The following is a 21849-nucleotide window of genomic DNA, read 5'->3' on the forward strand; positions in this document are numbered from 1 at the left end:
CAATGGGGGGAGGGAGTGTGATACAGGATACCCAGAATAGGTCCTGGACCTTGGGCCACACAGCTTTGTCGAAAGAGAAGCCACAGCCTCCTCACACCTCATACTGGCATTCCAGTTCATAGAGCAATTTCACACACTAGCTGGCAATTCCTAAGCCTGCTGTAAAACTAACCAGTGATCCTCCATCAAAGGACTGCAGCTGCCTTTTGAGGGCCACAGCAAGGGTGTTCCCTAGCCAGGACTAAATCAGCCAGTGAAGAGGGATCTTCCCTCAAATTCAAACCCTGGAAAACAACGCCTGAGAAGCTGATCTGGAGTTCAAGATGGGTTCCAAAGATGGAGAGAGCTGGGTTCTGATCCTTCTTCAGAACTAACTAGCTGTGTGACCTTGGGCAGGTTACCTAATCTCCCCAAATCTCCCGGACCTTATAAAGTTGGAGAAGCTCTAAAAGAAATGATGCATGTAGCCTAATGCCGGCTGTACAAGAAGCACATAGCAGTTGTGAAGTCTCTTTACAGGACGGTGTTTAAGAGCATGTGGTGTGATGCTGCACCATTTGGGTACAAATCTTACCCCTACCATCTAGCAACTTAGAGCACCAGATAAATTATGTAATCTCTATGACTCAGTGTCCTCATCATTAAAGTGGAGTTTTATTACAACACAAAGTAGATACCCAGTAAATATTAGCTATTTTTTATTTCACTGTAAAACAGCTCAACCAACACTGTAATAGTGAATTAAATGAGAGTTCAATATAGTAAGTATTTTTTTAAAGTGAAGACCTTGCATGCTTTTATGATTTTTCTAGGCAGAGTCACACGCTGTGGTACTAAGGGTGGGGCTAAACTGTAATACGAAGAAAAAAATTCAAAGAGGGAGAATAACCACCCACCAGGGAGCTGTTTCTTTTGTAATGTACATTCCATTTCTTCTCCCTCATGCTTTTTAATTCCTTCCACATTTCCTGCCATAATTATCAAATGTTTGGTTTCTGACCTCACTTTTCTGGAGACTAGAGCCCAGGGAATTTAGAATTGTTTATTTTCTGTCCATAAACCTTTGAGTTAATGGAAGGGCTTGTGAGTGAAGGGTTTGTTGGTTTGTTTGTAGTGTCTCAGAAAGGTCACCGGAGTTGAAAAAAAATTACCAAAAAAGTGCTGAAATACTTTGACTGGAAGAGTGGAGTCCTCCAAGAGCTGAGCAGTGGATGGCTCACACTTGGGCAACACTAGTTTAAGGGAAATTTTGAGGTTTTAATAGGCCGTTATGTGGGTCCTGACAGTAACACAAAATCTGAGGGCACTTTAAAAAGAAGGAAAAAAAAAATCAGGAAATTATAATCTTACTTCATAAAAGAAAAATATTTATTCCACCCTAAAAGAAGAATCTCGGGATTTTGTGGGGTGGGGGGCTTCCCCAAGAGACAGATTCAGAAGGAAAAGTCCCCAACTCTTCTCGGTTCCCTCCTAAAGAGAAGGAAAGAACTCAGGCGCCTTTTTGAACTCGGCTGCTGCTCTTGTCGCCGCCTCCGTCCCAAATGGCCCATCGCATCCTTTCCCTCTCCCCACTCTCCCTCCATATTAGCCGCGGTGGGGCTCCCGCTCACGGCCCAAACTTCTTTTCATGATTTCGAGGTTTAAGTTTCGTAAGTAGCATTCCCGCTCCGAGCGCCCTCCTTCCCACGTTCGGAAACTCCCCGTCCCACCCGGGAGAGCATCCCCAGGACGCAGCAGCGCCCGCCCCACGCGCAGACCTCCGCGGCCCCGGAGCCCAAGTTCGGACCTCCTCAGCCGCACACCTACCTCGGCGCGGACCCAGGCGACCGCCACCAGCGCGAGCGCGAGCCAGCGTGTCCACATCTGCGGGAGAGACAGGAGCGAGGCTGAAGGCGCCGGGCCCCGCGCCGACCCCGGAAACTTCCTCGGGTCCCCAGGCTCGTCCCCTCCGCCCAGCCACCCTCCGCCGCCCCGCGGGGCCCGGCCCCCGCGCTCGGCTCCGCGCCCTCACCATGGTCCGGTCCCGGTCTCCGGAGGGCGCGGGGCAGGGAAGCTGCAGCAAGCTCTACGGTGGAAGCTGCGCCGATCGCCAGCCTCGAAGGAAATCCGACCTGGGCTCGCCGCCCCTTAAGACCCCTCCTTCCCCGGCCGCCTGCCCCCCAGCTCCTCCCCATTCTCCTCCCCCTTCTGCAGCAGCGGCCCCGCCGCTCCGGCTCCGCTCCCTCCTCCCAGCCCCTGGCTCCGAGGGCGTCCCGGCGCCGCCGGAGCCCCGCTCCCTGCCCGGCCCCCAGGATGTGGAGACAGAGACAGAGAGGGGGTGTCCCGGGGGACACCGCAAACAGAAGTGCGGGGCGTGTGTGTATGGGGTTGCGGGGAGGGCCGAAACCCCACCCCCGGGAGGGGCCCTGGCTTGCGGCAGCTCCCGCGGGCTGCGGGCGCGGGCTGCGGCGGTGCCCAGGTGGGCGGTGCTGCCGGGGGCCCCGGCCCGTGAGCGGCGGGAACCTGGAGGAAAGGTCCCCTGCAGCCTAGGGAGCCGCAGCCGCTCCCCACTGTGGTAGGTAGAGCCGGAGCTGCCCGGGGACACCCACAGCTCGGGGGTCACTGCAGCCAGGGCTCGAGGACATGGGCGCAGGGCCCGGAAGACCGGCCTGCGTGGGGAAGGCTGCCTTGGTTTCAACTGTGGATTTCCTGGGGGAAAGGTGGCGGCTGCCCTGCTCGTCTGGAAAGATCCCGAGTCCCGCGTCTGTAGCAGCCTTAGCCCGTCCGCCCTTTCCTGTGTGGTCCAGCAACTGTGCCCCCTCTCTTCAGCCCACCGGGCACATGTGTCCCTGCTCCTATTCCTGTCATCTCAGGTACCCTCCATGGTCATGCTTTCCATCTCCACCAGCTTCTGCCCAGGGGCCTTCAAATATGTGCTGCCTCTTTGTATTGACTGCTCAAGCTCCCGGCTGTGGCCCCTTTCCTGTCGTGTCTCCAGTGCCCCTGGTGCTGGAGCAAATCCACTTGGCACCTCAGAGTTGACATGTCCAAGGCTGAGCCCCACTTCCCACGAGCTCCCAGGCCTGCTTATCTGCCTCTTTTGAAGTAGTGCCACAAAACGGTTCTCCATATCCCAGACCGGGGTTGTAACCATATCCTGGCAGTTTTCCCTTTGACATCTCCTATGCATCCCTTCACGGCCGTTCACATTTCCAGTTCCCCAGACCAGACCTTCGTCTGTCCTCTGGAAAGGACCTCTGGCCACCAGTCCAGCACCAGGCTCTCCTCCCCTTATCTCCACCACAACTCTTTCACTGCTATATTCTTACTACCTGATCTAAACATTGTCTTTTTGTCATGCACTTCCCCTGCTCAGAAACTTTCATCACTCTTCTTCCCACACCAAATCAAAACTCTACTTTCCTTGTAAGTCTTTCATTACTGGGGCCACCCATGCATCCAACCTTACTTCAGCCACTTAATATACTCCCTGTGCTCAGACCAGGCCAGTCTTCTCATTGTTCTCTGAACCTGTCCCATCCACTCTACTACCCTGGTGTGCTGAGTGCCTAATGTTTTGGTTTTAGCTTCAAGTAACACCCATATTCCCCATGCATACTCACAAGCCATTGAAATAACCACTAGAGTCAGGCTGTTGGAAAGAAAAATGTCAGCTTTGTCCCTGGTGAAAGCTGGGATGGTGGCCATGGCTTTAGATTTGTGGGGATGATGGACCTGCTCATACTTCACCCCAGAATTAAATAAAATAAAGCATGTTGAATGGATCCCTTAAAACCTGGCTGTCACACAAAGAGTTGGAAAATCTGCTTGGGTAAAATTGCAGTTTTACAGTTTCTGGAAAAGCAGAAAGAAAGCACATGCTTCCTAGGGCAGACCTGCTCCCCAAGCTTGAGGGCTCAGAATGACACATGCCTTCCAGCTCACCAGTCAGATAACTCACTCCTGCTTCCTTGATCTGGATTGAGAGAAGTGGCAATAGCCGTCCCGCACCCACTGCTCTAGCCCAGTCTCTGTACCAGGATTGGGGTGAACTGTGATGCACAGGTTCTGCTTCCACCCTCTAATCACTTACAAAACTTTTCATTCCTTACACATGCACTGTGTCCCCCAATCTGGCGTGATCTTTTCTCTCTTCCTTCCTCCTTCTGTCTATTCAAATTGTCTTCTTTTTTCTTCCAGGACTCAAAGTTTTATTGCTTCTCTCACATCTTTTCTGACAATAACTTGGCACAGTGGAAAGTATGTGAGGTTTGAGGTCAAACTAATCTGGCTTTTAATTTGGTCACTAACATTTATTTAGTTAGCTGAGTGACCTTCATCAGATTATTTAAACTCTCTGACACTGGGGGCCTGACCTGTAGTGGTGCAGTGGATAAAGCGTCAACCTGGAAACGCTGAGGTTGCCGGTTCAAAACCCTGGGCTTGCCTGGTCAAGGCACATATGGGAGTTGATGCTTCCTGCTCCTACCCCCTTCTCTCTCTCTCTCTCTCTCTCTCTCTGTATCCTCTAAAATTTAAAAAAAAAAAAAAATTAAACTCTCTGACACTGGGTTTCTGTATCTGACAATTACCAGAGATGATGCCTTGCAGTGGGCTGTGAAATTTAAATATATTATAGAAAGTATCTGGGGCTAGTAAACCTCTATACATTGTAGCCATTACTATAAAATATTTCACTGATGGGCTATGCAAATGAATTGAAGTAGGTACCATGTGCCAGGTACTACAGAGCCTTGCAACACATCTTATTTAATCATCACAACAAACTGAAAGGTATTTTTAAAATTGTTTTCATTTTACAAATAAGGAAACTGCACCTCAGAAAAATTTAGATACTTTTCCAAAGTTAACAGTTGTACAGGCTTACAGCTTTGCATTTTATTGCATACCATTATATCGCAACCTTTAACACTGTTCACATAGTTGTTCTCGATTCTCCAGCTAGATTTTAAGTTGCTTAGAGCATAAACAGTGTTTTTCATATCTTTAGTCTCTCTACATTTGAGGCACAATTGATGGATTTGACCATATTAAAATTAAAGATTCCTGTTCAATCAAGACCACCATAGAAAAAAATGATAGATTAGAAGAAGAGAATCAATATCTAAAACTAACAAGGAACTCATAACTACCAAAAACGTATATGCAACCCTTGCAAATCAATGAGAAAAAGAAACCCAACAGAAAAAAATGTGCAGAAGATATGAATAGACAGTTCCCAAAAAAGTCATCTCAAATGGCCAACTAGAGAAAAAAATGCTCAAAGTCACTGCTATTATTTAAACTACACAACAACCCTATGAATCAATATTGTTTTATTATTTATATTATTTTACCTATAAGGAAATTGAAATACAGAGACTAGTAATTTGTCTAAGATTACACGATAAGAGATAAATATTACTTTATATTCATCACGGTGGCAAAAATTAGACAATTGGACAATGCCAAATATTAGTAAGGAAGAGAGGCTTTCTAGTGTACTGTAAGTGATCAAGAGCATTATTAGTTCAGGAGCCATTAGACCAGGGGTAGTCAACCTTTTTATACCTACCACCCACTTTTGTATCTCTGTTAGTAGTAAAATTTTCTAACCACCCACCGGTTCCACAGTAATGGTGATTTATAAAGTAGGGAAGTAACTTTACTTTATAAAATTTATAAAGCAGAGTTACAGCAAGTTAAAACATATAATAATAATTACTTACCGCCTGACCTGTGGTGGTGCAGTGGATAAAGCGTCGACCTGGAAATACTGAGGTCGCCTGTTTGAAACCCTGGGCTTGCCTGGTCAAGGCACATATGGGAGTTGATGCTTCCAGCTCCTCCCCCTTCTCTCTCTCTCTGTCTCTCTGTCTCTCTCCCTCTCTCTCTCCTCTCAAAAAAAAAAAAAAATTACTTACCAAGTACTTTATGTCAGATTTTTGCTAAGTTTGGCAGAATAAATCTTTATAAAACAACTTACTATAGTTAAATCTATCTTTTTATTTATACTTTGGTTGCTCCGCTACCACCCACCATGAAAGCTGGAATGCCCACTAGTGGGCGGTAGGGACCAGGTTGACTACCACTGCATTAGACTTTGTTCAAATGTGTCTTGGTGCTAAATCTTGGCTTTACTACTTACTGTGTAAACTTGGGCAAGTTACTTAAGCTCTTTCTGTCTGTTTCCTTGTTTGTAAAGTGAGAATAGTAATAATAGTACTGATTTCATAGCATTATTGGGCAGGTTAAATGTGTTAATATATGTAAGTTACTTAGAACATAAATTACTTAGTACTTAATGTGTGCTAGTAAGGAAATAATTCAGTAGAAGGATCTTGCAGTTACTGATGATAATTCTGTGCTACACAGTATGGTTAACTTTACAATAAATAAAAAGCAAAACAAACAAACAACAATAACAACAAAACAAACAGCATGAAGGAGTTGGTAGTTAAGTGTATCAGTGAGGACTTTTTGGTTGCGGGTGGTTATTAGAGAAGCTAACTTAAATACATCGTTTATGCAATTAAATGCAATTTATTGGTCTATATAGCCAAGAGATCTATGGGTCGGTCTAGCTTTAGGAAAGACTTCATCCAAGGTCACCAAGGATCCAATTTCTTGCCAACTCTTGCCTTTACCTTGAACAATCTTATTTCATTCCTTGAACAATCTTATTCCACATGATGGCTCCTGGGAGTTCTGGTCTATGCTCTAAGGGGGGTAAACTGGCTGCAGTGATGGCCTCAGGATGCCCTTGGACTAACTAACCATCTTGGTGAGGGAGACAGCCTCTTCCCGGAGCTACTACAGAAGTCCCAGAATTCACTTAAAAAAAAAAAAAGCATAAATTGAGTTTCCTGCTATCTTCATATCCCCATGCCAATCACCGGGGGAAGAGGAAGGGTGGCACAGGAGTGGGATGTGGGATTGGGGGTGAGGACTCACTCAGGGAAAATCAGGCTTACAACGGGCAGGAAAAATGAAGTGAATGCTGGGACTAGCCAAACAATGTCAACTGCAGCAACAAATCACCAATATACACTGTGAAACCAGTGCTGCCCAAAGTGGGATGCAGGGTCCCCAGATGGTATGGGAAAATAATATATATTTTTGCTTATTTCCAACCTAAAAATAGAAATCCACTTTGCAAATATGTAGATAGATCATGGTGCCCATATTTGGTCCATATGTTAGATAGTCATGAGTTACACCCCATTGCCAGGCGCCATGCGGAGAGAGTGGGTGTTCTCCCACACAGAGGGACTGATAACAGCTAATTCCCTTTAACATATTGTGAGATACTCAAGTGTGCCCACTTAAATGGATTACATGTAATACTATCTAGTTTTAACTAGATAAAACATGTTTCAGCTATGAAACCAAAAAAATGAGGATAAAGATTTTTCCTATTAATAAGAAAAGGGCAGAGCTAACATATTTTATATTTACAGAGCTACTCTGTAAAGAGCTCGCTATCTGCCACATTAGCAAGGTAAAAATAATGACTCAATCAGATCTCACAATAAGTCAAAATATTCAGAAGTAACAAAAAGCTATTTGATATATGGATTCACATTCATTATTATCATTTTTAATTTTTTAATTTTATTTAGAAAATTAACTTTAACAGGATGACATTGATCATCATCATTATTATTAGTGATAGTCTCATCCCAAGCATGCTTTGTGGTATCAGTTAAAAATACTTAGGGTTAGCAAGAACTTTAGAAACTAGGTATGCAGAACATAAAATACCTACTTTTTCTTATTTCCTCTTTTTTATTTTTTATTTTGGTGATGCTTGAAGATGTGCAATATTCAATTCAGTACTCTAGGAAATTTTGCTCAACTTAGATGAAATGTTTAGAGACTTTCTTTTAGATTTCTTACTTAATGGCAAAAGACATGCCTTTAGGGGAAACAACTGTCTCCCTGCTCTAATCAGGAATTCGTAGAAGCATTACATGGAAAACAATACGATGACAAGCTAGAATACGTTCTTTGGTCAGCATATACCATTGAAATTGGCAAAAAAAAAAATTTCAGCATATCTGAATTTTAGCAAGATTATCTGAATATCTGATGATTAGCAAGAAAAACAATTATTAGAGCAAATTATACCATGCTGATTAGCTATACAGAAAATGAAAATATAGGTGTTTCAAATGTTTCTCAACTTATTATATTGGTGGAATTCTCTTTCAATAATGATATAAAGAAGTACTTTGTGAGCAACTAAGAAAAGTTATACTGGAACTTAATAATAAATTACTTAATAATAAATTACTTCTTAATAATAAATTACATCTTTAAAGAAGTATTTTCTCAAAGAATTGTGTAAGTGAAGCCACAGAGGAATGGCTGCTTTGAATGGAGCAGGACTCAGGGTGAAGTTCAATAGCTACCCTCCCACGTGGGAGCCTTGGCTGCACCATTCACAGATGAGTTATTGTAGCAAAGACATGAGGTCAGAGCTGCACAGCATGTTATAGAAAGTCACTGATGGGATTCATTTTATGTTAGCATATAGCAGAATATTTATAATACTTAGTAATGTTGTAGGAAGTCATTGTGTAAATATTTTATATCACATTGTGGCTCACAGATGATCTTAGAGGACATTATGTCCATTAATAACAAGTAGAATACTACCTATCAGTTTAAAAAAAAATGCACACACAATATACCACTTCAAGGAAAATTTGTGATGTTAATAATGAATGAGAAAGTAATTACTTTTAAAAACATGTGCTATGGAGAAAATAATTTGAAATTTTATATTTGAAAATGTTCATCATTAGGCAATTTTATTTATTTATTTATTTATATTTATTTATTTATTTTTTGTATTTTTCTGAAGCTGGATACTGGGAGAGACAGTCAGACAGACTCCCGCATGCGCCCGACCGGGATCCACCTGGCACGCCACCAGGGGGCGATCCTCTGCCCACCAGGGGGCGATGCTCTGGCCCTCCGGGGTGTCGCTCTGCCACGACCAGAGCCACTCTAGCGCCTGGGGCAGCGGCCAAGGAGCCATCCCCAGTGCCCGGGCCATCTTTGCTCCAATGGAGCCTTGGCTGCGGGAGGGGAAGAGAGAGACAGAGAGGAAGGAGGGGGGGGGGTGGAGAAGCAGATGGGCGCGTCTCCTTATGTGCCCTGGCCGGGAATCGAACCCGGGTCCCCCGCACGCCAGGCCGACGCTCTACCGCTGAGCCAACCGGCCAGGGCTAGGCAATTTTATTGTCTAACACAATAAACGTATGGCACCCATAAAAACTTTTACATATATGTACATTTTTAAAACATGAACAATATTTTCTAACCTGTTTTAAAATCTTTCAACCAAGAGTTCCAGTGGTTTATTTACCCATTTGAGAAAAATATTAAAAATGTAACAACTTCTAATTAATTTGAAGAACAAATAATTTCTAGAGAAGACAGAAAATTGCTAGCTATTTTTGTTTGAGACAAAGGGAGACTGACTACCACATGCGCCCCGACCAGGATCCACCTGGCAACCCCCGCTTGGGGCTGAAGCTTGAATCAACCAAGCTATCCTGAGCACCCAGGGTCTATACTTGAACCAATCAAGCCACTGTCTGCAGTAGGGGAAGAGGAAGAGAAGGGGCAGAAAGAGGGGGAAAGAAGTAGATGGTCACTTCTTCTGTGGGCCCTGACCAGGAATTGAACCCGGGATATCCATATGCTGGGCTGATACTCTATCCAATCAGCCAACCACAAATTTTGACTGAAACTTTTTGCATGATTGGTTCATAGGACTGAAAAATGAATGTTGTGATTTTGTAAGTAAATCCACGATAACATCTCCCATCTATATCTAATGTATATTTAGAGTATATTAGTCTGCTAGGGCTCCCATAACGGAATACCACAGACTTGGTTGGCTTATACACCAACAATTTATTTTCTCACAGTTTTGGAAGCTGGAAGTCCAAGATTAAGGTGCTGGCAGGGTTGGTTTCTGGTGAGGTCTCTCCTTGGCTTGCAGATGGTCACCTCCCATCTGTGTCCTCACATGGCCTTTTCTCTGTGTATGTGAATCCCTGGCATCTCTTTCTCTTCATATAGGGACCCAACTCCAATCAAATTAAGATTCTATCCTTCTGATTTGATGTAACCTTATTTACTTTCTTAAATACCCTATTTCCAAATACAGCCACATTGTGGGTTAGGGCTTTAACATGTATTTTTAAGACACACAATTCAATCTATAACAGTGAGCTGTCTTTTTTGCCTATGACAGTCATAAAACCAAATATCAAAATAAACTGGATTTAGAATCACATCTTCAACTATATCACAAAATGTTAAGCAAATATTTTCTTTTTTTTTTGTATTGTGTGAGAAGCGGGGAAGCAGAGACAAGACTCCTGCATGTGCTTTGAATGGGATCCACCCAGCAAGCCCACTAGGAGGTGATGCTTTTCCCATCTGAGGTGATGCTTTGTTGTTCAGCAACCGAACTCTTCTTAGAGCCTGAGGTGGAGGCCATGGAGCCATCCTCAGTACCTGGGGCAAACTCACTGAAACCACTTGATGATGGCTGCAGGAGGAGGAGGAGGAGAAGAAGAAGGAGGAGGAGGAGGAGGAGGAGGAGGAGGAGGAGAAGGAGAAGGAGGAGGAGGAGGAGGAGGAGAGGAAGAGGAAGAGGAAGAAGAAGAAGAAGAAGAGGAAGAAGAGGAGGAAGAAGAGGAGGAAGAAGAGGAAGAAGAAGAGGAAGAAGAAGGAGAAGAAGGAGAAGAAGAAGAAGAAGAAGAAGAAGAAGAAGAAGAAGAAGAAGAAGAAGAAGGGGAAGAAGAAGAAGAAGGAGAAGAAGGAGAAGAAGGAGGAGGAGGAGGAGGAGGAGGAGAAGGAGAAGAAGGAGAAGGAGAAGAAGAAAGAAGAAGAAGAAGAAGAAAAGAAGAAGAAGAAGAAGAAGAAGAAGAAGAAGAAGAAGAAGAAGAAGAAGAAGAAGAAGAAGAAGAAGAAGAAGAAGAAGAAGGAGAAGAAGAAGAAAAGGGGGGAGGAGTAGAGAAGCAGATGGTTGCTTCTCCTGTGTGCCCTGACTGGGAGTTAAACCCAGAACTTCCATAAGCCAGCCGACACTCTACTGCTGAGCCAACCAACCAGGGCCTGCAAATATTTTTTTAAATGTAATAAAAACAACACTTTCATTACATTTATTATTTTTTCAGTGAAAACAAATTTTTTTTGATCATTAAAGTAGAATGTTTTTTTAAATGTTGCTTATTATACCTTTAACTCATTCTGTTACTTTACATTTTATATATGTTTTATAATATACATAATATTAGCCCACTATTATTGATGGAGGCATATCATCATAATGTTTGAAGCCTACCACTATAGAAAAACAAATCTGACACTTAGGTCAAAAGAACACTTCTAGAATTGAGTACAATATTTATTATTGTTAATCATATTTATTGTGACATTAATCACATTCATTGTGACATTTTGTTTAATCATTGAGAGCATCTGTGAAAAGATGCTTTCATCAGCAACTTGGGGGGAAACAAAGAATTTCTTAACTATCCATGTGTTTGTTGACTTATATAAAGCAACATATAATTGAAATGTATGCCTATTCTGCCCTGTCTAAAGATGCTAATGCCACAGTCTCCTCATTTAATTTCTGAAAATTCTGTAAATTAGTATAAAATTTTCATATTACAGTCACAGAACTATGATTTATGATAATCAATCTACTTATCACAAACTTGGCAAGCTGATTACTTTGTATGCAGAAAGGAATTTTATATCATGAAATCCTCACGATACATATTTAGTACACATGTATTCCTATTGCAGCCAGGATGATTTCACTCTGTTTTTTGGCACCATGTCCACTTTCCCCCTAGAATACCATTCCTCTTTCACTCATTAGCTGTGAGTTCTGCTCCGCTCCAGAGGTAAAGCAATGATCTAGGTTAAAATAATCAGTGCATTTCATTCCCCTGGCTACATTTCAGGAGAAGGCATCTGACAGAAGTCAGGCCAACAGGGCCCATGAGATCCAATTCCAAGATTTTGGTTCTACCCACTAGAGAAACTGGCCCTCTCTTCCACTGACCTGACTAGATAATGTTAGTCTGACTGTAGGGGGCACCTCCTGGGGCCTGGGATACTGCCAACTCTACAGAGCCAAGAGGTGGAGCCCAATCATATCATCAGAGCCTCAAACTGAGCTGATTAGCCCCAGACTTTTTAGCTTTGTTGCCTGCTTGTTTTTGCTCAAGTCTGTTAAGCTGGGTGTTTTTTTTTTTTGTTTTTTTTATCACAATAGAAAAAAATCCTGACTGATCATCAGGTCATAAATATAATTTCAGTGTGTTTAAAATGATAAAATAGTTAGCATAAATAATGCAACAGTTCTTTAAGCCTAACATTTGTAAGAGCTATGAAACATCAAAGCTGGGAAAAGGAAATTATTTTCTCAAGCACTTGCAGAAGAGCAGACGTTCTGTCCACTGCGCCGGGCTGCCTTTCCATTCCAGCCTGCTGCAGACGCAGAGGTGTGTGTTATTTAAAGATATTTTTAATACAAGTGATTAAACTTATACTAGCCTGAGGCAAGAGGGAACTTATTGGTTTGTGAGGGTATGGAAAGTTGAAGAATGACCTTCAAGAACCAAGGTCTCAGGCATTTGAATGGGACCATAGTAGGCTAAAAAAATGATCCTTCCATTCCTATCAGGATTTACTGACATCCTAATCTCGAACCTACAAATGTGACCTTATATGCAAAAGAGTAAATATTGTCTCATATGGCAAAGATGTAAGCTAGGATTTTTTTTTTTTTAACAAGAGAGAGAGACCGAGAGAGACAGGGACAGAGAGAGATGAGAAGCATCAATTCTTCTTTTTGGCACCTTAGTTATTCATTGATTGTTTTTTCATATGTGCCTTGACTGGGGTGGGGGGCTACAGCAGAGCGAATGACCCCTTGCTCAAGCCAGCAACCTTGGACTCAAGGCAGCGACCTTGGGTTTCAAGCCAGAGACTTTAGAGCTCAAACCAGCCACTGTGGGGTCATGTCTATGATCCCATGCTAAGCCAGCAACCCTGTGCTCAAGCTGGTGAGCCCACACTTAAGCTGGATGAGTCCACGCTCAAGCTGGCGATCTTCAGGGGTTTTTTGGGGGGGTTTTTTTGGTGCCGAAACCCGGGATCTTCAGGTTTTGAACCTGGATCCTCTGTGTCCCAGGCCGACGCTCTAGCCACTGCACCACAGCCTGGTTAGGCTGAGAAGAGGAGTCTATCCTTGATTATCCAGGTGAGCCCTAAAAGCAATCACATGCATCCTTAGAGAAAGCACTTAGAGAAATCACACATAGAGAAAGCAACATGAAGATGGAGGCAAAGATGGAGTGGTACACCACAAGCCAAGGAACACCAGGGAATACTGGAAGAGGCAGGGAACAGCCCCCCCTGCCCCCCCGAACCTTCAGAGGGAGCACTACCCTGATGACAGCTTGATTTCAGTCTTGTGAACTGGGAGAGAAAAATATTTCTGTTGTAAGCCACTAAGATTGTGATAATTGCTTTATGGTAGCCCCCCCAAATAAATACAGGACTCAATGCTGTTAAGTTCTCTCTCTCTCTCTCTCTTTCTCTCTCTTTAGACTTTCAGCTTATTTTGCAGTTTTAGTTTCTGCACATGGCGTAGAAGATGGCTAGTGCAAGTCCCAAAATTGCATTCACCCAGCATTGGGACCCCAGCAAGAAGAGGGCATTTATTTTCCCAAGGTGCATATGTGCAACCCAGGGAAGGGTCTGATTAATCCTGTGTGTGTAATCATCCCCTTGCCCTCCTTGGACAAAGCATATTGCCGAGGGACAGGTCCTGTGGGTGGCTCTGTTTGCGTTATGATGCCATCCCTACAGCCGCAACATACTGTTTGATTGCTTCACAACCACATGGTATAAGGGAGGAAGTCTTCCCAAAGATGGGATCCTGGGCAGACCAAGACAACAAATACACATCGCAAGGGCCAGATTTCAGGGATCTTGCCCACCTTGAGATACCATAAGGACAGAAGAATAACAGAGTTGACCTGGGGACAGGGGACAGTGCATATTTCCTCCTCTAATCCAGATGTAGGAGTAAACAGCTGCCTTTGGAATTTACATGGAGATTGGAAAGGCTGCATGTTTGATTAAAATGATAGGCCCATCTTCTTAACATTCCAGTGTGAGTGGGACCGGTCTAGGCTGGATGAGAGAGGGGCATCAGTGGCCCCATGATGTTAATTGCCAGCATCAGTTTACGGACAGGCTGGGGCTCCCCTGAGAAACTCTCTGGGGATAGAGGTTGTCCATGGCCAGAGCCAAGGCTGGAGAGCTTTCTTCATTCTGTGGCTGTTTCATCTCCCCCTCACCCCTCTCTCCCATTTTAGTCTTCCACTCTTCAACATGCTCCCCTCCCTTTGTCATCTTTCTCTCTTCTTCTCTGCAGACTTCCACTTTCTCCTTCGGAAGAAGGAGGATGCTAATGTGCTAGCGTGGGCTTTGTAGAAGGCAGGTGATGCTTTATTTCCCCACGGAAAAAATACCTTCCCCTGCCTGGTTTCAGTGAAACATTCACTCTGTTATCAGCATAATCACTGACATTTACCATAAAACCTCCCTGATGGAGGTTCTTCCAGGGCCGGGGCTGCTCCCAGGCAGTAAATTATGTACTTTGAGCAATGACAGGGCTTCTTTCAGACCTTCAGCAATTATTTTTAATGCACCAGCAAAAAAATGAAGTGAATAAATGCAGCTGGTTAAAGGAACGGACCTGCACAGGAAGGTCACGCAGTAGAAGAATTTGGCTCATTAAGAATGTGTGAATGTGGCAGAAAATGCTCAATTTTACTGGCTTTTCATGATAAATAGAACCGGCTGAATACCACTCAGAGTGAGCCTATCAGAGAAGCCACCTGGAAGCTCCATCCAGCTGGGTCTGCCCCTTGATGTCTCCTCTTTGCCCTCATTAAATTTTCAGTTGCCTATGGCTACTTCCAAAAATACTGACTCTTTCAAGTCATTGCTTTAAATAGCTGTAATGGATGTATGAAGGAGGAAGTTGTAATATCTCTGCGAGAAGGAGACTTGTTTCCTTTTTCTATGATGAGGAAGTGATGAGACTTCAATATTAATTTTCACTCAGATGGACCCAATTAACTCTGTGTTGGAGGTCTCCAAGACCGTTCCCAAGTTCCACAATTTGCTAGGAGGATTCACAGGATTGACCACGTAGCTGAGCTCATGACAATGATTTATTCCAGTTAGAGGACACAAAGTAAAATTAGCAAAGGAAAAGGCACATGGGACAAAGACCAGAGGAAACCAGGTGCAAGCTTCCAAGAGTCCTCCCTCAGTACAGTCACACAGGGTCCGCTTAATTCTTCCAGCCACACATTGGGACCTGTGTGAAGTGTCCGCCAGGGAAGCTCATTAGAGACTCAGTGCCTACGGTTTTTGTTGAGGGCTGGCCTGCAGGCACTCTCTGCCTAATACGTACCAGGATTTCAGACTCTTAGAAGAAAAGCAGCCCTGGCCGGTTGGCTCAGTGGTAGAGCATTGGCCTGGCGTGCAGGAGTCCCGGGTTCGATTCCCGGCCAGGGCAAACAGGAGAAGTGCTCATCTGCTTCTCCACCCCTCCCCCCTCCCTCCTCTCTGTCTCTCTCTTCCCCTCCCACAGCCGAGGCTCCATTGGAGCAAAGATGGCCCGGGCACTGGAGATGGCTCTGGATGCAACAGAGCGATGCCCCAGATGGGCAGAGCATCGCCCCCTGGTGGGCATGCCGGGTGGATCCGGTCGGGCGCATGCGGGAGTCTGTCTGACTGCCTCCCCATTTCCAGCTTCGGAAAAATGCAAAAAAATAAAAATAAAAGAAGAAAAGCAGGTGTTCAGCATTAACCATAATGTTTGCAGTTTAGTTGCAGTGAGCCACTCTCATTATTTCTGGAAATGGTAGTGTAAAGCCAGGAGCCAGGGCCAGGGCCACTATCACAGCAGCCTTCTGGCCTATGCAGGTTCGCATTGGATTCGGACAGTCGGTAAAGAAACAATGGAGCCACAAACTGGTGGGCCATAGTCTTTAATTCTAGCTTGCACCCGGTGGGCAAGTAAAAACACACACTGGGCTTCAAAACCCACTCACATTCAGTGCTCACAAAGCCACTGAATTATCCGAGTTTCCTAGAATCAAAGGTTTCTAGCTCACCAGCCTTATTCTCCTCAGTTCCCCATCTCCTTCCTCATCCCAGATACAAACTCTACACAAACTGGCATCTCACTCAGCACTCTGCCATCTTGGCTGCTTTTCCTGGCCTCCTCCACGTGGCCTCCTTCTGCTCTCTGCTCTGCTCTCTCCTCTAATGACAATCTCAGGAACCAAGAGGTTATCTTAGTTCTGCCCCCATTTTATATTGTAGCTTCACAACCTCTAATCCAATATACAAAATAGGGAAGTCTCTAATACAAAGTTACTTCTCTGAGGCATGATTGGATTGTACCGCCCCACATCAAAAAGGGTGGGAAAGGCTTAATCCCAAAACCAAGCCCCAGGCTACAAAGATTCTGCCTGCCTTTAGTCCACCCCCAACACACATTAATATCACCTGGGCAACGGCCTCCTCATGGGCAGCGTCATATTTAACAAAGTGAGCATAATATACTCTATCTGCCCAACAGGTGGGAACTCTCCTGAAATCCAAGTTTCCTGATGCTAGCTATGGACCAACGTTGCAATCAGGGTTTTCTAACGATAGCTGTCTTAGGCCTGCTATGTTAATTTTTTAATCTCCACAGTTTACCTGTGGCCATGGCATTTCCTGTATTAACAAAAGCTTGAAGTTATAAAACAGAATTTAGTAGATATAAATTAGAAGATACACCTAGCTTTCTTCCAAATGGTATGTTGGGCAGATAAAATGTATTATGCTCACTTTGTTAAAGAGGCCGTTGCCCAGGTGGTATTAATGTGTGTTGGGGTGGGCTAAAGGCAGGCAGAATCCTTGTAGCCTGGGGCTTGGTTTTGGGATTAAGCCTTTCCTACCCTTTTTGGTGTAAGGTGGTACAATCCTATCATGCCTCAGAGAAGTGACTTTGTATTAAGAGACTTCCCTATTATGTATATTGGATTAAGGGTTTGGATTTCTACACTATAAAATGGGAACGGAGCGGGAGTTTGGCGCTTGGTTCCTGAGGTTAGCATGAGAGAGAGGAGAGAGTAGAGCCAGCAGCGGAAGGAGGCCACGTGGAGGAGGCCAGGAGAAGCAGCCAAGATGGCGGAGTGCTGAGTGAGATGCCAGTTTGTGTAGAGTTTGTATCTGGGATAAGGAAGAAGATGGGGAACTGAGGAGAAGAAGGCTGGTGAGCTAGAAACCTTTGATTCTAGGAAACTCGGATAAGTCAGTGGCTTTGTGAGCACTGAGTGTGACTGGGTTTTGGAGCCCAGTGTATGTTTTTACTTGCCCGCCGGGTGCAAGGTAGGATTAAAGGCTATGGCCCATCAGCTTTTGGCTCCGCTGTTTCTTTACCGACTGTCCGAATCCAATGCGAACCTGCATGGGCCAGAAGGCTGCTGTGATGGTGGCCCTGGCCACGGCTGCTGGCTTTACATGGTACTTACATGCCATGTGTTTATCCTGCTATCCTGGCCATTAATGATGGAACATGGAATTTCTCCTTAAGTCAAAAGCTACAAGGTATGGTTGGACATGACTGAGACCAAGACTCACAGGGTACGATGAATAAGGGGAGCTCCATATTCGAGGGTGGGGAGTGTAAGGCCAGGAGCCGCCATCGTGGCCATTCACATGCAGGTTCCCATTGGATTCGGGCAGACGATAAAGAAATGGCGGAGTCAGAGGACGGGGGGCCATCCTATTTATTGGTGTCTCACCAAGACAGGCAAACCACAAAAGAAGACAAGGGAAAAGCAGAAAACCAGCTCTTCCCATGAAGGGCAAGGGATCAGGGAAGCCCCTGCAATTGTGATAGCAGGAACTGTATGTCCAAGCTCCTGGTCTGTCCCACTTTATAGTGTAGAAAACCAAAATCCCTTAATCCAATATACAAACAAGGAAGTCTCTGATACAAAGTCACTTATCCAAGGCATAATTGGATCCCTCATGAGAGTGCACCACCCAGATCATACAATCAGTCAAGGGTGTGGGGAAAAGCTTAGTCCCAAAACCAAACCTTAGGCTACAACGACCTGGCCTGCTTATAGCCTGTCCCCCACACCCAATATAAGTCACAAGCGAGCAAACATATATATCACATTTACAAACTTATTTGACCAACAGGGAGCATTGTCAAACTGATCTAATTCACTGTCTTTGGAAAAATGGATGGAGAAAGGGAAAATGGGTGACTGGAGCTCAGACTGAGTAAGAACACTATTGAGTTATTGTTCCAGGGCTCTATGAAGCCTGGTATGTTCCTCAGTCTTGGATGTCCATGGTCAAGATGGAGGTAATGCCTCCTGGCTCACCCTGCATCTCCTTGCAATGAACACATTTCTTTCACTAATAGGGGTATGTCTTTTCCAAATAGCCTGAAAGAGCCTAGCCAGTCACAGGGATAAGTAGTGTTGGTCAAATAAGTTTGTAAATATGATATATATGTTTGCTGGCTTATAGTTTGCATTGGGTGTGGGAGACATGGTTGTAAGCCAGCAAAGTCATTATAGCCTAAGGCTTAGTTTTAAGACTAAGCCTTTCCCGCCCTTTTAATACTAAGATCTTCTCAACACTAAGCTTTTTCCCACACCCTTGACTGTTGCATGATGTGGGGTGGTGCACTCTTATGAGGAATCCCATTTATGCCTCAGATAAGTGGCTTTGTATCAGAGACTTCCTTATTTGTATATTGGCTTAAAGCAGCGGTTCTCAACCCGTGGGTCGGATTTCCAATGGCTTTAGGCGACCCACAGGTTGAGAACCGCTGGCTTAAAGGCTTTAATTTTCTACACTATAAAATGAGACAGACCAGGGGCTTTCTCTCTGGGTTCCTGAAATTAGCATTATAGAGGAGTGTTGGGCAGATAAAATATATTATGTTCACTTTGTTAAAGATGGCGCTGCCCACATGGAAGCCTGTCGCCCAGGTGATATTAATGTGTGTTGGGGACGGGCTGTTGGCAAGCAGGATTCTTGTAGCCTGGGGCTTGGTTTTAGGACTAAGCCTTTCCTACCCTTTTTGATGTGGGGTGGTACAATCCCATCATGCCTCAGATAAGTGACTTTGTATCAGAGATTTCCTTATTTTGTATATTGGATTAAAGGTTTTGATTTCTACACTATAAAATGGGGGCAGAATGGGAGCTTGCTCTCTTGGTTCCTGAGATTAGCATTAGAGAAGAGAGCAGAGAAAGGCCACGTGGAGGAGGCCAGGAGAGGCAGCCAAGATGGCGGAGTGTTGAGTGAGAAGCCAGTTTGTGCAGGGAGAAGGAAGGAGATAGGGAACAGAGGAGAATAAATCTGGTGAGCTAGAAACCTTTGATTCTAGGAAACTTGGATAAGTCAGTAGCTTTGTGAGCACTGAATGTGAGTGGGTTTTGGAGCCCAGTGTGTGTTTTTACTTGCCCGCCAGGTGCAAGCTAGGATTAAAGATGACGGCCTATCAGTTTTTGGCTCCGTTGTTTCTTTACCGACTGTTGGTCAAATAAGTTTGTAAATATGATATATATGTTTGCTCGCTTGTGACTTATATTGGGTGTGGGGGACAGGCTATAAGCAGGCCAGGTTGTTGTAGCCTAAGGTTTGGTTTTAGGACTAAGCTTTTCCCCACACCCTTGACTGATTGTATGATCTGGGTGGTGCACTGTCATGAGGAATCCAATTATGCCTTGGATAAGTGACTTTGTATCAGAAACTTCCTTGTTTGTATATTGGATTAAGGGATTTTGGTTTTCTACACTATAAAGTGGGACAGACCAGGAGCTGGCTCACACAGTTCCTGCTATCACTATTGCAAGGACTTCCCTGATCCCTTGCCCTTCATGGGAAGAGCTGGTTTTCTGCTTTTCCCTTGTCTTCTTTTGTGGTTTGCCTGTCTTGGTGAGACACCAATAAATAGGATGGCCCACCATCCTCCGACTCCACCATTTCTTTACCATCTGCCCGAATCCAATGGGAACCTGCATGGGCCAGGCAGCTGCTTTGATAGTGACAGCCATGGCTCCTGGCCTTACACCGACTGTCTGGATCCAATGCGAATCTGCATGTGAATGGCTACGATGGTGGCTCCTGGCATTACAAGGAGAAGCAGCCAAGATGTTGGAGTGCTGAAGGAGAAGCCAGTTTGTTCAGAGAGGAGATGAGGAACAGAGGTGAATAAGGTTGGTGAGGTAGAAACCTTTGATTCTAGGAAACTCGGATAAGTCAGTGGCTTTGGGAGCCCTAAATGGAAAGGAATTGTTTTCCCACTGTGTGTATTTCTCACCCGCCAGGTGCTAGCTAGGATTAAATGTAATGGCCCACCAGTTCTTGGCTCCCTTGTTTCATTACCGGCTGTCTGAATCCAATGCGAACCTGCACGGGCCAGGCAGCAGTGATGGTGGCCGCGGCTACTGACTTTACAAATACTATTCCCTTTACAAGGGGATTTGACAACTAAAATGAGAATAGTTGTACTAGACTAGGGCATCCAAGGAAACTTGAGAGAGTACATATAGTTCAGATCAATAACTGGAAGTAGTGCTTTACACTGCAAAATGGAAGTTTCAGAATACATTCCACTTCTTCAAAAACAAAAACAAACACACAAAAAACCATAAGCAGGCTTAAGAAATGCTTTAAAAATTATCTGCATGGTTGAGTCATAAGGAGTTCTTGGGCAGATAAAATATATTATGCTCACTTTGTTAAAGATGGTGCTGCCAACGTGGAAGCCCATCACCCAGGTGATATTAGTTGCCTTTCTTGCTTGGAATGGGTGTGATTATATTAATGTGTATTGGGGGCGGGCTGTGGGCAGCCAGGATCCTTGTAGCCTGGGGCTTGGTTTTAGGACTAAGCCTTTCCCACCCTTTTTGATGTGGGGTGGTACAATCCCATCATGCCTCAGATAAGTGACTTTGTATTAGAGACTTCCCTATTTTGTATATTGGATTAAAGGTTTTGATTTCTGCACTATAAAATGGGGGCAGAACGGGAGCTTGCTCTCTTGGTTCCTGAGATTAGCATGAGAGAGCAGAGAAAGGCCATGTGGAGGAGGCCAGAAGAGGCAGCCAAGATGGTGGAGTGCTGAAGGAGAAGTCAGTTTATGCAGAGTTTGTGCAGGGAGAAGGAAGGAGATGGGGAACAGAGGTGAATAAGTCTGGTGAGCTAGAAACCTTTGATTCTAGGAAACTCTAATAAGTCAATAGCTTTGTGAGCCCTGAATGAGTGGGTTTTGGAGCCCAGTGTGTGTTTTTACTTGCCTGCCGAGTGCAAGCTAGGATTAAAGATGATGGCCCACCAGTTCTTGGCTCCGTTGTTTCATTACCGTCTGTCTGAATCTAATGCGAACCTGCACGGGCCAGGTGGCTGTGATGGTGGCCGTGGATACTGGCTTTACAGGAGTTATTGGGGAATGTTCAATTTGTTGGGACTATTTCCTCTGCTGTGAGAAGAATGCCAGGAAAGAGAGTGATGGTTTCTGTTGGGCAGATAAAATGTATTATGCTCACTTTGTTAAAGATAACATGAGGAGGCCGTCGCCCAGGTGATATTAATGTGTGTTGGGTTGGGCTAAAGGCAGGCAGAATCCTTGTAGCCTGGGGCTTGGTTTTGGGATTAAGCCTTTCCTACCCTTTTTGATGTGGGGTGGTACTATCCAATCATGCTTCAGAAAGTGAC

General features: G+C 44.6%; 1 protein-coding gene across 1 annotated transcript in view; it reads right to left on the reverse strand.

Annotated features, from left to right (window-relative positions):
* The window catches only part of FSTL1 (follistatin like 1), a 64614-nt gene extending 62467 nt beyond the window's left edge, over positions 1-2147 (reverse strand). The window contains exons 1-2 of the mRNA XM_066347232.1: positions 2012-2147; positions 1807-1863 (exon numbers count right to left, since the gene is read on the reverse strand). Coding sequence (XP_066203329.1) covers positions 1807-1863; positions 2012-2014 — 60 coding nt within the window. The 5' untranslated portion in view covers positions 2015-2147. The remainder of the gene's footprint in view (positions 1-1806; positions 1864-2011) is intronic.
* Positions 2148-21849: the final 19702 nt, after the last annotated feature.

Source organism: Saccopteryx leptura, chromosome 8 (assembly GCF_036850995.1).
Source record: "Saccopteryx leptura isolate mSacLep1 chromosome 8, mSacLep1_pri_phased_curated, whole genome shotgun sequence".
Lineage (NCBI taxonomy): Eukaryota > Metazoa > Chordata > Mammalia > Chiroptera > Emballonuridae > Saccopteryx > Saccopteryx leptura.